Raw genomic sequence first — 13,160 nt, 5'->3', positions numbered from 1 at the left:
GATTGGATTTTCTGGTTCGCATAGATGTAGAGTTTAGTAATGTAAAACTGTGAAGAATTAAGAACTAGTAATGTGTGAAGAATTGGCATCTTTCATTCTTTCCGGCTTATCAATAATCAAAATAACCCTGACATGAGTTGTTTCTCTAGGTTGTATTTGCTTACACATTGAAACAGTCTTAAAACTATTCTGAAATAATAACACTGATATTTTTTACGATTTTGTTTGGTTTGAAAGTTGTTTCATGAACGTATTGAAACTATGTAAAATCAATAAAACAGTATTGCAAAGATTTTATTAAATTTCATATATGTTTCATACATAAGTATGTATGTAAACATATAAGTAATGATCGAATGATCAGCAAGAGTAAAAAAAAGCAAGGTGCATCGAGTACGGGTCGTGTCGAAGTATTTAATCTACTTCTACCTAATCTAATCTAATCTACCCGATCCCAACTCGCTGCACTAACAGGTTGGAGTCGCTTATGCTTGCTTGCACCTGCAGTTACTCAAGTGCCACAACTCCACTAAACGACCACTAAACGGGTTCTAAACGACTCAAGCTCTCTACCTAAACGGAATATAGAAAGACTTGGTCTAGCAGACGGCAAACGACTCATGCATTCTAAAAATAGCAAAAAGCTGGTGGCGCCATCTGTTGGCGGGATACCCAACCAGTGGAGCTTCCTCGCTTGGAGGAGAGCTTTATCATTTCCTCTGTGCTGTTGTATGGTTTTGCATTGAAGTTGTCCCAAGTGCCACAGATTAAGCTTAAACGACTGGAAAATCAAATATCCATAGAAAAATCGAAAGCTCCATAGCTTCATTGGTTTGCACAATAGAAGGCGTATTTCAACTCATCATTATATTGCTGTCCTTTTCTTGCAATGTGTTTCAACAAATTTAATCTAATCATCACCTATATAGCCTTCTAACTTGCCCAGCAAAAATCTATATGAATGGTCGTGTGGTCAGATACATAGGTATGGACATCAACGACCATTACTCAAATCTCACTTGCTTCAGTTTTGGTGTTTCTCATTTAGTTTAGTATGTATACAATCGTATCGCCGTTCTAGTTCTAGAGATGCATAACTTCAATGCAAAACCATACAACAGTACAGAGGAAATGATAAAGCTCTCCTCCAAGCGAGGAAGCTCCACTGGTTGGGTATCCCACAAACAGATGGCGCCACCAGCTTTTTGCTATTTTTAGAATGCATGAGTCGTTTGCCGTCTGCTAAACGAAGTCTTTCTATATTCCGTTTAGGTTGAGAGCTAGGAGCTGTTTAGAACCCATTTGGTGGTCGATTTAGGGGATTTCTGGCACTTGGGATGGTTCCACCAAGTACCGTTTCATTTCTTAATCACCCACAAAGTACGGCATCGGGACGATTTTTTGTTAAACAGCCTCAAATCAACTATAAAGCACAACCGGGATATTTGGGGTGGATTTGTGGCACTTGGGTAGATGCTTTTAACGAGCTTACAGGTTCCGTTGGTGAAACCTTGTTGGTCCTTGTCGGTCCTAAATATAACCAGATCGGTGGGAAAGAGCTAAAAAAAGGATTCCTTCACCGTGATGAATATACAGCTAGAAGTAGCTTTCCTCTAGCATAGAAGCTTTTAACGAGCTTACAGGTTCCATTGCTGAAACTTTGGCGGCCCTATTCATTATTGCAAGAGTTCTAACACGTATCATGATGACATTCATGAAATAGTTGAAGTTATTTTAAATATTCTTTTGCATTCCCAAGTGCCACAAATCCACTAAACGACCACTAAACGGCTTCTAAACGCCTCAAATTCTCTACCTAAACGGAATATAGAAAGACTTCGTTTAGCAGACGGCAAACGACTCATGCATTCTAAAAATAGCAAAAAGCTGGTGGCGCCATCTGTTTGTGGGATACCCAACCTGTGGAGCTTCCTCGCTTGGAGGAGAGCTTTCTCATTTCCTCTGTACTGTTGTATGGTTTCGCATTGAAGTTATGCATCGCTAGAACTAGAACGGCGATACGATTGTTTAAATACTACCCAAGCGCCACAGATTAAGCTTAAACGACTGGAAAATTGAATATCCATAGGAAAAAAATGAAAGCTTCACAGCTTCATTAGTTTGATCAATAGATGGCGTATTACAACTCATCATTATATTGCTATCCTTTTCTTGCAATGTGTTTCGACAAGTTTCATCTTATAATGACCTATATAGCCTTCTAACTTTCTGAGCAAAAATCTATATGAATGGTCGTGTGGTCAGATACGTGGGTATCAACACCAACGACCATAACTCAATTCTCACTTGCTTCAGTACTGGTGGTTTCCGTTGGAGTTTAGTATTTAAACAATCGTATCGCCGTTCTAGTTCTAGCGATGCATAACTTCAATGCGAAACCATACAACAGTACAGAGGAAATGAGAAAGCTCTCCTCCAAGCGAGGAAGCTCCACAGGTTGGGTATCCCACAAACAGATGGCGCCACCAGCTTTTTTGCTATTTTTAGAATGCATGAGTCGTTTGCCGTCTGCTAAACGAAGTCTTTCTATATTCCGTTTAGGTAGAGAATTTGAGGCGTTTAGAAGCCGTTTAGTGGTCGTTTAGTGGATTTGTGGCACTTGGGTAAACTCCAACGGAAACCACCAGTACTGAAGCAAGTGAGAATTGAGTTATGGTCGTTGGTGTTGATACCCACCCCAAGCGCCACAGATAAAGCTTAAACGACTGGAAAATTGAATATCCATAGAAAAAAAAATGAAAGCTCCACAGCTTCATTGGTTTGATCAATAGATGGCGTATTACTACTCATCATTATATTGCTATCCTTTTCTTGCAATGTGTTTCGACAAGTTGCATTTTATTATGACCTATATAGCCTTCTAACTTTCTGAGCAAAAATCTATATGAATGGTCGTGTGGTCAGATACGTGGGTATCAACACCAACGACCATAACTCAATTCTCACTTGCTTCAGTACTGGTGGTTTCCGTTGGAGTTTAGTATTTAAACAATCGTATCGCCGTTCTAGTTCTAGCGATGCATAACTTCAATGCGAAACCATACAACAGTACAGAGGAAATGAGAAAGCTCTCCTCCAAGCGAGGAAGCTCCACAGGTTGGGTATCCCACAAACAGATGGCGCCACCAGCTTTTTTGCTATTTTTAGAATGCATGAGTCGTTTGCCGTCTGCTAAACGAAGTCTTTCTATATTCCGTTTAGGTAGAGAATTTGAGGCGTTTAGAAGCCGTTTAGTGGTCGTTTAGTGGATTTGTGGCACTTGGGTAAACTCCAACGGAAACCACCAGTACTGAAGCAAGTGAGAATTGAGTTATGGTCGTTGGTGTTGATACCCACCCCAAGCGCCACAGATAAAGCTTAAACGACTGGAAAATTGAATATCCATAGGAAAAAAATGAAAGCTTCACAGCTTCATTAGTTTGATCAATAGATGGCGTATTACAACTCATCATTATATTGCTATCCTTTTCTTGCAATGTGTTTCGACAAGTTTCATCTTATAATGACCTATATAGCCTTCTAACTTTCTGAGCAAAAATCTATATGAATGGTCGTGTGGTCAGATACGTGGGTATCAACACCAACGACCATAACTCAATTCTCACTTGCTTCAGTACTGGTGGTTTCCGTTGGAGTTTAGTAATTAAACAATTGTATCGCCGTTCTAGTTCTAGCGATGCATAACTTCAATGCGAAACCATACAACAGTACAGAGGAAATGAGAAAGCTCTCCTCCAAGCGATGAAGCTCAACTGGTTGGGGTATCCCACCAACAGATAGCGCCACCAGCTTTTTTGCTATTTTTAGAATGCATGAGTCGTTTGGCGTCTGCTAAACGAAGTCTTTCTATATTCCGTTTAGATAGAGAACTTGAGTCGTTTAGAAGCCGTTTAGTGGTCGTTTAGTGGATTTGTGGCACTTGGGACGTATCTGACCACACGACCATTCACATAGATTTTTGCTCAGAAAGTTATAAGGCTATATAGGTCATGATAAGATGAAACTTGTCGAAACACATTGCAAGAACAGGATAGCAATATAATGATGAGTTGTAATACGCCACCCAAGCGCCACAGATTAAGCTTAAACGACTGGAAAATTGAATATCCATAGAAAAAAAATGAAAGCTCCACAGCTTCATTGGTTTGATCAATAGATGGCGTATTACTACTCATCATTATATTGCTATCCTTTTCTTGCAATGTGTTTCGACAAGTTGCATTTTATTATGACCTATATAGCCTTCTAACTTTCTGAGCAAAAATCTATATAAATGGTCGTGTGGTTAGATACGTGGGTATCAACACCAATGACCATTGCTCAAATCTCACTTGCTTCAGTGCTGGTGGTTTCCGTTGGAGTTTAGTATTTAAACAATCGTATCGCCGTTCTAGTTCTAGCGATGCATAACTTCAATGCGAAACCATACAACAGTACAGAGGAAATGAGAAAGCTCTCCTCCAAGCGATGAAGCTCAACTGGTTGGGGTATCCCACCAACAGATAGCGCCACCAGCTTTTTTGCTATTTTTAGAATGCATGAGTCGTTTGGCGTCTGCTAAACGAAGTCTTTCTATATTCCGTTTAGGAAGAGAACTTGAGTCGTTTAGAAGCCGTTTAGTGGTCGTTTAGTGGATTTGTGGCACTTGGGCATCTATTGATCAAACCAATGAAGCTGTGGAGCTTTCATTTTTTTATATGGATATTCAATTTTCCAGTCGTTTAAGCTTAATCTGTGGCGCTTGGGATTGATCTTAATTGCAGACATCAATATCGTGATATTAAATGAAGTGATCATTTTAAACTATATTTAATATGATAAAATCGGTTTAACTGCAACCATCTCGCATGACCGCCCTAGCTTCCATAGTGCAAATCAGCTGTCACTCTTCAAAACCCACAACAAACCGGCAACGTAAACAAACGTGCAACCAGTCCAAATGTTATGCAAAATTGTGCGCCGTTTTTGTGTGTTGAACGAATGAAACGTGTGTTAAAATGTGGAGCACTATTTTTCGCACATTATTAGCCACACGCCAAAGTCAAGTGATTGCACCGGCAAGACGTGTGCTGCTGCAAGACGTTGCCCGCTACTCCAATCAACGGATAGCGGTTCCACTGCGCAGCAAAAAGCCCAAATCCAGCAAACCCACGGTGAGAACGACGCGATTTGTTGTTAATTTTTTGTGTTTAACCATTAGCATTTATCAAATTCACAGACGCAGTACTTTGTCGACTGCCGACACGTACGCACCATCGGCGGCAAGGGTGGCGACGGATGCGTTTCCTTCCTCCGCCTGTGGTGCAATGAAAATGCCGGCCCGGATGGAGGCGATGGTGGTAACGGTGGGCACGTGGTGCTGCAGGCCACGCAGGACGTAAAGGACCTCAACCACATCACTTCGCTGCTCCGTGCGGATGATGGCGAAAAGGGTGCGACCAAGGACTGTCACGGCAAGAACGCAAACCACACGGTCGTGAAGGTACCGATCGGGACGATCGTACGCAATCCCCAGGGCAAGGTGGTTGGCGACCTCAGCAGCGAAGGCATGATGTTTGTGGCAGCACGCGGCGGTGCCGGTGGGAAGGGAAACCATTTCTTCAAGAGCGATCTCGAGCAGGCACCGCAGGTGGCGGAGTTCGGTGCCACTGGGGAGGAAACGGCGTACACGCTGGAACTGCGCAGCATGGCACACATCGGCTTTATTGGGTTGCCGAACGCGGGAAAGAGTACGCTGTTGCGGGCGATTAGCCGGGCCCGGCCAAAGGTAGCAGCGTACCCGTTTACCACCCTCAAGCCGCACCTCGGGATGGTGCAGTACGATGATTACGAGCAGATTGCGGTGGCGGATCTGCCCGGCTTGATCGAGGGGTCGCACAAGAACAAAGGGCTTGGCATACAGTTCCTAAAGCACGCGGAACGCTGCAATGCGCTGCTGTTCGTGATCGATGCATCGGCCGACGAACCATGGGTTCACTATCACACGCTCCTGCACGAACTGAGCATGTTCAGTGAGGAGCTGGTGACGCGCCCACGGTTTATCATTGCGAACAAAGTGGATCTTCCCGAGGCGGAGCGAAATGTGGAGCTGTTGGCGCACCATGTCGATGTGCCGGTTATTCCCATCAGCGCCAAGATGGGCACTAACATCGCAGAAATGCTGCATGAAATTCGGATCATCTATGAGACGAGTCGAACGGCACGGGAAGCTAGTGAAGCAACCGCCAAAGAGCAAGAGGAAGGACCACGATGAAGGGAAGGATAGCGCAAGAGGAAGCAAACACAAGCAGTAGAAGTTGCTATTGAGTAATAAACGAGTAATCTTTATTAAGCTTTAGCTTGCGATTGTTCCATTGTTGGGGCGGGAAAGAAACGCAAAAAATAGAGTAAAAAAATGCACAAAACATGCCGAAATGCACTTCATAGTATCTCCCGATACGATCAAGGTCGCTCTCTTTCAGACCAGTACACTACACCTGCCACTACACGCGAAATGCTTCACCGGAACGCCGTTGGACGCGCTTACTCCAGCTTCGAGGCGGCGAAAAGGCGAGCCAACTCCAGAATCTCGTCCGCCTTGTCGAAGTTTCCTCCGGAAGCCTGGGCGGACTCCGGCTTACCGCCACCCTTACCGCCCATAACCGGCGCAATGTGTGAGATCCATTCGTTCGCCTTCAGGCCCTTGTCGACGGCCGATTTCGGTACGCTGGCGAGGCAGAAAATCTTCTTGGAATCCTCGTCCACCGACAGGAACAGCGCGGACTGCTCCGGATTGACCTTGCGCACCTCCTTCAGGGCGGAATCGAGTGCCTTCGTGTTGTTCAGCGCCTCCAGCCGCTGCACCAGGAACGGTGCGTCCTTGTGCGCTTGGGACAGTTCCTTCGCCTTCTCGACCACACCGCTAGCGACGGCCGCCCTGGCGACACGCTCCTTATCGTCCAGCGCCTTCTTCAGCCCCTTCAGTACCGTGCGCAGCTCGTCCTTCTTCACGTACGGTATGGTCGCCTGCGACACATCGTCCGTCAGCTCGATAATCTTCTTCAAGTGCTCCTTCGCTTCCCGGCCCTCCTTATCCCCGTCGATCGTGGCCCGCAGTTTGCTCAGCTCCTGCTCGAGCAGTTCCGTCTTTTTCAACGCCTTCAGCGCTTCCGGTCCGGTCAGTGCGACGATGCGCCGGATTCCCTTCGCAATCGCTTCCTCCGTCGTGATGACAAAGTCCACCATGTGGCCGGACTGGTGCAGATGGGTGCCACCGCAAAACTCGACCGAGTTGATCACACCCGCCTCGCCCGTTGGGTTGGCTTCGAGCTGCTCTACCGGCACACCGAACGAAATGACACGGACCGGATCGGGGTACACTTCATCGAACACGGAGCGCAATCCCCGGATCGTCTTGGCGACTGCCAGGTTCGCTTCCTTCGCGTACACCTGCACATTCCGCTTCACTACTTCGCGCGTCAGCCGTTCCGCTTCAGCGACCTGCTCGATGGTCATAGCCGATTTGTTGGTGAAATCGAACCGCAGCTTCTCCGGCACCACCAGCGAGCCTCGCTGATCCGTGTCCTGGCCGAGCACCTTCAGCAGCGAGTGGTTCAGGGCGTGCGTGGCCGAGTGATTCTTCATCGTCAGCTGACGGCGCACCACGTCCATGTGGCAGTGCACCTCGTCCCCGACGCGGAGCGTACCCTCCACCACACCGATGTGCAGCACGTATCCTCCCCGGTTGTACACGAGCGACACGTTAAACTCGCTGCTCTCGTCGTTCACCTTCACCAGAAAGCCCTGGTCGTAGATCTGGCCGCCGCTTTCGGCGTAAAAGTTGGTACGATCCAGTATCACGCCACACTCCTGGCCGGCCTGCACTTCCTCCACGAACGCGTTGTTAAAGCGCAGGGCCACGATCTTGCCCGTGCACGGCTCGAATACGTACTGCGCCAGCGGGTCGATCGATTCCGCCTTGTACCGGTACTTGAACGAATCGTCCGTCGCGGGCACCTTGCGCTCCTGCAGCTCCGAGATGCCGTGCACGTCCAGATCGATCGTGGCCGTCTTGGACTTTTCCTTGCCCTGCGACACAATGTACGATTCGTGCTTGGCCTTCTCGTACCCTTCCATGTCGATCGTCATCTGCTTCTCCTCCGCCATCAGCAGCGTCAGATCGATCGGGAAGCCGTACGTATCGTACAGGCGCCAGGCCACATCGCCCGGTATCACCTTGCTATTGCCCAGCTTCGCGATCGTGCGGTTCAACAGATTGCGTCCCCGGGTAAGCGTCTTCAGGAACTGTTGCTCCTCCTCGTTGATCACGTTCTTGATGTGCTGCGGATCTTTGCGCACCTCCGGGAACGTTTCCCCCAGCAGCTGCACCACCGTATCCACCAACGTGGCGAAGAATCCCGGCTTCGCGTTCAGCTTCTCCGTGGCGTACCGCACGGCACGACGCAGAATGCGCCGCAGCACATAGCCGCGCCCAGTGTTGTCCGGGAATCCACCGTCGGCCAGCGCGATCGTGATCGTACGAGCGTGATCCGCCAGCACACGGTACGCCATATCCACCCCGTCACTGTCGTCCGCACCGACCCGACCCTGATATGCTGCTGCACCCGTGCCCTTCTGAATCGCATCAAACAGCGGCATAAACACGTCCGTATCGTAGTTCGACCGCTTGTCCTGTATCACCGACACGAGCCGCTCGAACCCCATTCCACAATCGATGTGCTTCTTGGGCAGCAGCTTCAGCGAACTGTCCTGCTCGCGGTTGTACTGGATGAACACCAGATTCCAAATCTCCAGCACGTCCGGATCGTCCATATTGACCAGCTCCGGCACGCTGCGGCCACCGATGCGATCGAAATGCAGCTCCGAGCACGGTCCACACGGGCCGGTTTCGCCCATCTCCCAGAAGTTGTCCTTCATGCTTCCGGGCAGGATGTGTTCCTCCTTCACGCCCAGCTTCAGCCAAATCTCGCGACACTCCAGATCCGGCTCCAGGCCCGACTCGGGATGGCCCCCGAAGTACGTCACGTACAGGCGCTCCTTCGGCAGCTTAAGCCGCTCGGTGAGCAGCTCCCACGCCCACGTACAGATCTCCTTCTTGAAGTAGTCCCCAAACGACCAGTTGCCCAGCATCTCGAAGAACGTGTGATGGTACACATCCTTGCCGACGTCGTCCAGATCGTTGTGCTTGCCGCCGGCACGGATGCACTTCTGCGTGTTGGCCGTGCGCACCCACTTCGCCATGTCGCTGTTCGGGTCGACCGTGCCGAGAAAGATCGGCTTGAACTGGTTCATGCCCGCATTGGCGAACAGCAGCGTCGGATCGTCCAGCGGGATCACCGACGACGAGTGCACGTACAGATGCTCCTTCTCCTTGAAGAAGTCGAGAAAGATGCTCCGGATCTGGGAGGCGGTCAGCGAGGTGTCCATGGTTGATAGGCACAGAGGGTGTGTGTGTATATGCAAAATGCTGCAAGAGTAATGGGGAGAAAAGAAAATCGATCAATAGCAGTACCTTTTTAACCTATAAAACCGGTTTGAACGGTGCGTATATTTCGATCGTGGAAGTTACTTTCACTTCTTATGCATTCCGAGCATGCAATGTGACACGCGTCCAATCTTGGGGAAAGGCCTTCCATTGCCCTCCCAATAGCCCACTATTATTTCATCACCCACACCCGATTGCCGATTTGTCGCTAATCTATCTTCACCTTTGTACCGGTGCCCATCCTCTCTACTTACCGGTGCCGCAAAGGGACGAGGAAGCAAAACTACCAATGCAGTACTTTCGGGCACCTTAAAATCTGCACCCTACGCAATGCGAACTGAGAGATAAGCCTTTCCCTGCCGTAAGATCGGCCTCTTTATCCACGTTTTATTTTCCGGCACAAACACCACCACGCGAACCGTGAAATAAAAAACAACCTTTCTGCAAGGGCCTGTGCGTGTGTGTGCCGCGGTCTGTCTGCAGGTAAACTGACAACCGGTTGACAGTTGCATAGTGGGTGCCGTTTCATCTGTTGGTTGTTTTGGAAATTATTGTTATTAGAAACAGATTTTTTCTGGTTTTTAAGGCATTTCTGATTCATTTTTTCATAATAATAAAAAATTCAACCTTTTTAAAGTTCTATAAGCAACCGATAAGAACCATTTATCAACAAATTGAAAAAGTACCAGAAACACTGTGTCTGGGAACTCGTTCGCAGAGTACGAAATTTGAAACAGTATTTTTTTTTTATTAATTTTTTATGCAACAATTAAATCCGAATGATGTCATCGATTTGGATGAATTACGATATGATCCATTGCACTTCGATTTTAATAAAAAGAAATAAAAAAAAATCAAAATTAAAAAGAAATTGACACCATGACCGCAACGAACTCCACTGTGCACACTCTTTGACATTTGAGCGCAGTGTGGCCAGATATTTTGGCGGATTTCGGTGGGAGCACCAACATTTTATTTGTAGTTTTGTAGTTTTTAGGTTAAAACTCGTAACTCAGGGGGCTAATGCGTAAAATGAAAGTTCCGTCTCACGAGAATATGCATCCTTTATCTAGGATATGGCCTAGATTTGGTTCAGCGGTTACACAAATAAAGGTCTTTCTGAACACAAGCGTCACAGATTAAGCTTAAACGACTGGAAAATCAAATATCTGTGATTTTCGGTAGGATAAATGATAAACCGGTAGTTTTAGGGGTGTCACCTGTGAATCGGTAGGCTTATAAAAAATCGGTAGGAATACAGATAAATCGGTATTTCTGGTCACTCTGTTTGAGCAAGCGCTGTCGTGTTCGGCATCAAAACGTAAACAATCCCAAGCGCACCGGCATCATCACCGCAAAAACAAGCTCCCACCGCCAAACGGACAGTATTCAGCAAGTAGGTTTGCTACCTTCTCCCCTTTCTTTTCACCCTCCCGTACAGTGTAAAAGCCGGCAAAGTGGCGGACGTACCGAAAATGAAGTTGATCGACTCCGTCGTACGGAGCTTCAAGGTGGCGAAGGTGTTCCGCGAGAACACCGACAAAATCAACGCCATCGACTTCTCCGCGAACGGGGAGATGCTGATCTCGTGCAGCGAGGACGACCAGATCGTGCTGTACGACTGCGAAAAGGGTACGCAGATCCGGACGGTCAACTCGAAAAAGTACGGCGTGGATCTGATACACTTCACACACGCGAACAACACCGCGATACATAGCTCGACCAAGGTGGACGATACGATCCGGTACCTGAGCTTGCACGACAATAAGTATCTGCGGTACTTCCCCGGCCACACGAAGAAGGTCATTTCGCTCAACATCTCCCCGGTGGAGGATACGTTCCTGTCCGGGTCGCTCGATAAGACGCTTCGGCTGTGGGATCTCCGCTCGCCCAATTGTCAGGGTGTGATGCAGCTGAACGGCCGACCGGTAGCGGCGTACGATCCGGAGGGGTTGATCTTTGCCGCCGGCGTCAACTCGGAAAGCATAAAGCTGTACGATTTGCGCTCGTTCGACAAGGGTCCGTTTGTGACGTTTAAGCTAAATCAGGAGAAGGAATGTGACTGGACGGGGCTCAAGTTTTCCCGGGACGGTAAAACTATTCTGATTAGTACGAACGGATCAATCATTCGGTTAATTGACGCGTTCCATGGGACGCCGCTGCAAACATTTACGGGTAAGTGTGTCAGGAGTTTTCAAAAAAGCGTCGGCTTGGTCTTTTTCCCTGGCTAATGGGTTTTTTTGTTATTATTTCTTTAGGACATCTCAACAACAAGGGAATTCCCATCGAAGCATCGTTTAGCCCCGATTCGCAGTTCATCTTTTCCGGCAGTACGGACGGCCGGGTGCACGTGTGGAACGCGGACACGGGGTACAAAATTTGCGTCCTAAATGGTGACCATCCCGGCCCGGTACAGTGTGTGCAGTTCAATCCGAAGTTTATGATGCTTGCGTCTGCCTGCACCAACATGGCATTCTGGCTGCCGACGGGCGAGGAATAATTCGGGATATTGCTTTTTTTTTTTAAAGGGGATTCTATTAAGAGAGTGTAGTTGTAGAAACATCTTGTCAACAAAACAACCTCAAACCAGGACACTGCTAGCGATAGCTTTTTTGGACCGAAACGATACAGCAGTTTACGAAAGCGGCCGCAACTATCGTACGACTCGTGTGTATCATCTACGAAACACTACGCAATAGCTTCTAATATTGAAGAAAGTATGTTTAAGAATCAAAATAAAAAGCATAAAACATAATTTTGAGATTGTCTTTTAAATACGAGGGCTGACAATAAAGTAAGGTCTCCAATTTTTTTTCATAAAAAATGACATTTATTTACAAAAAGCGATACACCGTTGGAAAGGCCAAGGTCTTGGCTACTCTTCTACATAATCACCATTTTTTTCCAACACCTTGCGCATCCGCACGATGAACTTGTCTATGCCGGCAGAATACCACTCTCCGTCCGCCTCGCGCAGCCAGGTGTTGACCTCTTTCTGAACCTCCGCTGTTCGGTCAGCTGTTTCGGCACCCATCGGGCAGAAACTTTGTGATACTGCAAGTTGTTCACAAGGATATGACGGATTGTTTCGCTGCTACACACTCCTCCAAGCTTCTCTTCCAAGTCCCTAATTGTCGCACGGCGGTTTTTGAGCATTTCTGCCTCCACTGCTTGAACAATCGCATCCGAGACCGACGGTCGGCCATTTCTCTCCTCGTCGTGAACATTAGTGCGTCCGGAATTGAACTCGCGGCTCCACTTACGCACGTTTTTTATGTCCATACACTTTGCCCCGTAAACTTCAACTAGTTGACGATGGATTTCAATAGGTGTCACCTTTTTCGCACTCAAAAAACGTATTACAGAACGCAATTCGCACTTGGACGATGACGCGAGGGGTGCCTCCATCGTTGACGGCTGCTCAGCCAAGACTGAGCGGTCGGGGAAGCCTCACCCAGCAGCAAAGTAGTAGTGGGGGAACCAAGGAACACGGCGGTGTTGCCAGATTTCGCCTAGCGCGTGATCCGGCGAAGTTGCAGCGTTGGAGACCTTACTTTATTGTCTGCCCTCGTAAGTAAAGCCCATTTCAATAATAATCAAGCCTTATTTAGAAAACCGGACAAATCCCATGGAAAGAACTACTAAGTGCTTCCAA

The 13,160-nt window shown here is 47.7% G+C and overlaps 3 protein-coding genes across 3 annotated transcripts; 2 read left to right on the top strand and 1 right to left on the bottom strand.

Annotated features, from left to right (window-relative positions):
* The first annotated feature begins 4,918 nt into the window (after positions 1-4,918).
* On the top strand, positions 4,919-6,358 carry LOC121596036 (mitochondrial ribosome-associated GTPase 2). Its single transcript, XM_041920604.1, has 2 exons — positions 4,919-5,174; positions 5,240-6,358. The coding sequence occupies exons 1-2, from the start codon at positions 5,019-5,021 to the stop codon at positions 6,272-6,274; spliced, it is 1,191 nt and encodes a 396-aa protein (XP_041776538.1). The 5' UTR covers positions 4,919-5,018; the 3' UTR covers positions 6,275-6,358.
* Positions 6,324-9,983, bottom strand: LOC121596035 (alanine--tRNA ligase, cytoplasmic). The gene is made up of 2 exons (XM_041920603.1): positions 9,760-9,983; positions 6,324-9,487 (listed from the first exon to the last, which is right to left on the bottom strand). Exon 2 carries the CDS (start codon positions 9,445-9,447, stop codon positions 6,544-6,546), a length of 2,904 nt encoding a protein of 967 aa, XP_041776537.1. The 5' UTR covers positions 9,448-9,487; positions 9,760-9,983; the 3' UTR covers positions 6,324-6,543.
* Positions 9,984-10,790: 807 nt separating this feature from the next.
* On the top strand, positions 10,791-12,277 carry LOC121596100 (WD repeat-containing protein 82). The gene is made up of 2 exons (XM_041920745.1): positions 10,791-11,680; positions 11,764-12,277. Exons 1-2 carry the CDS (start codon positions 10,981-10,983, stop codon positions 12,003-12,005), a joined length of 942 nt encoding a protein of 313 aa, XP_041776679.1. The 5' UTR covers positions 10,791-10,980; the 3' UTR covers positions 12,006-12,277.
* Positions 12,278-13,160: the final 883 nt, after the last annotated feature.

The sequence above is a fragment of the Anopheles merus genome, chromosome 3R (genome assembly GCF_017562075.2).
Source record: "Anopheles merus strain MAF chromosome 3R, AmerM5.1, whole genome shotgun sequence".
Classification (NCBI taxonomy): domain Eukaryota; kingdom Metazoa; phylum Arthropoda; class Insecta; order Diptera; family Culicidae; genus Anopheles; species Anopheles merus.
The sequence above is the reverse complement of the archived record's forward strand: the minus strand, read 5'-3'. Positions and strand labels throughout refer to the sequence as shown.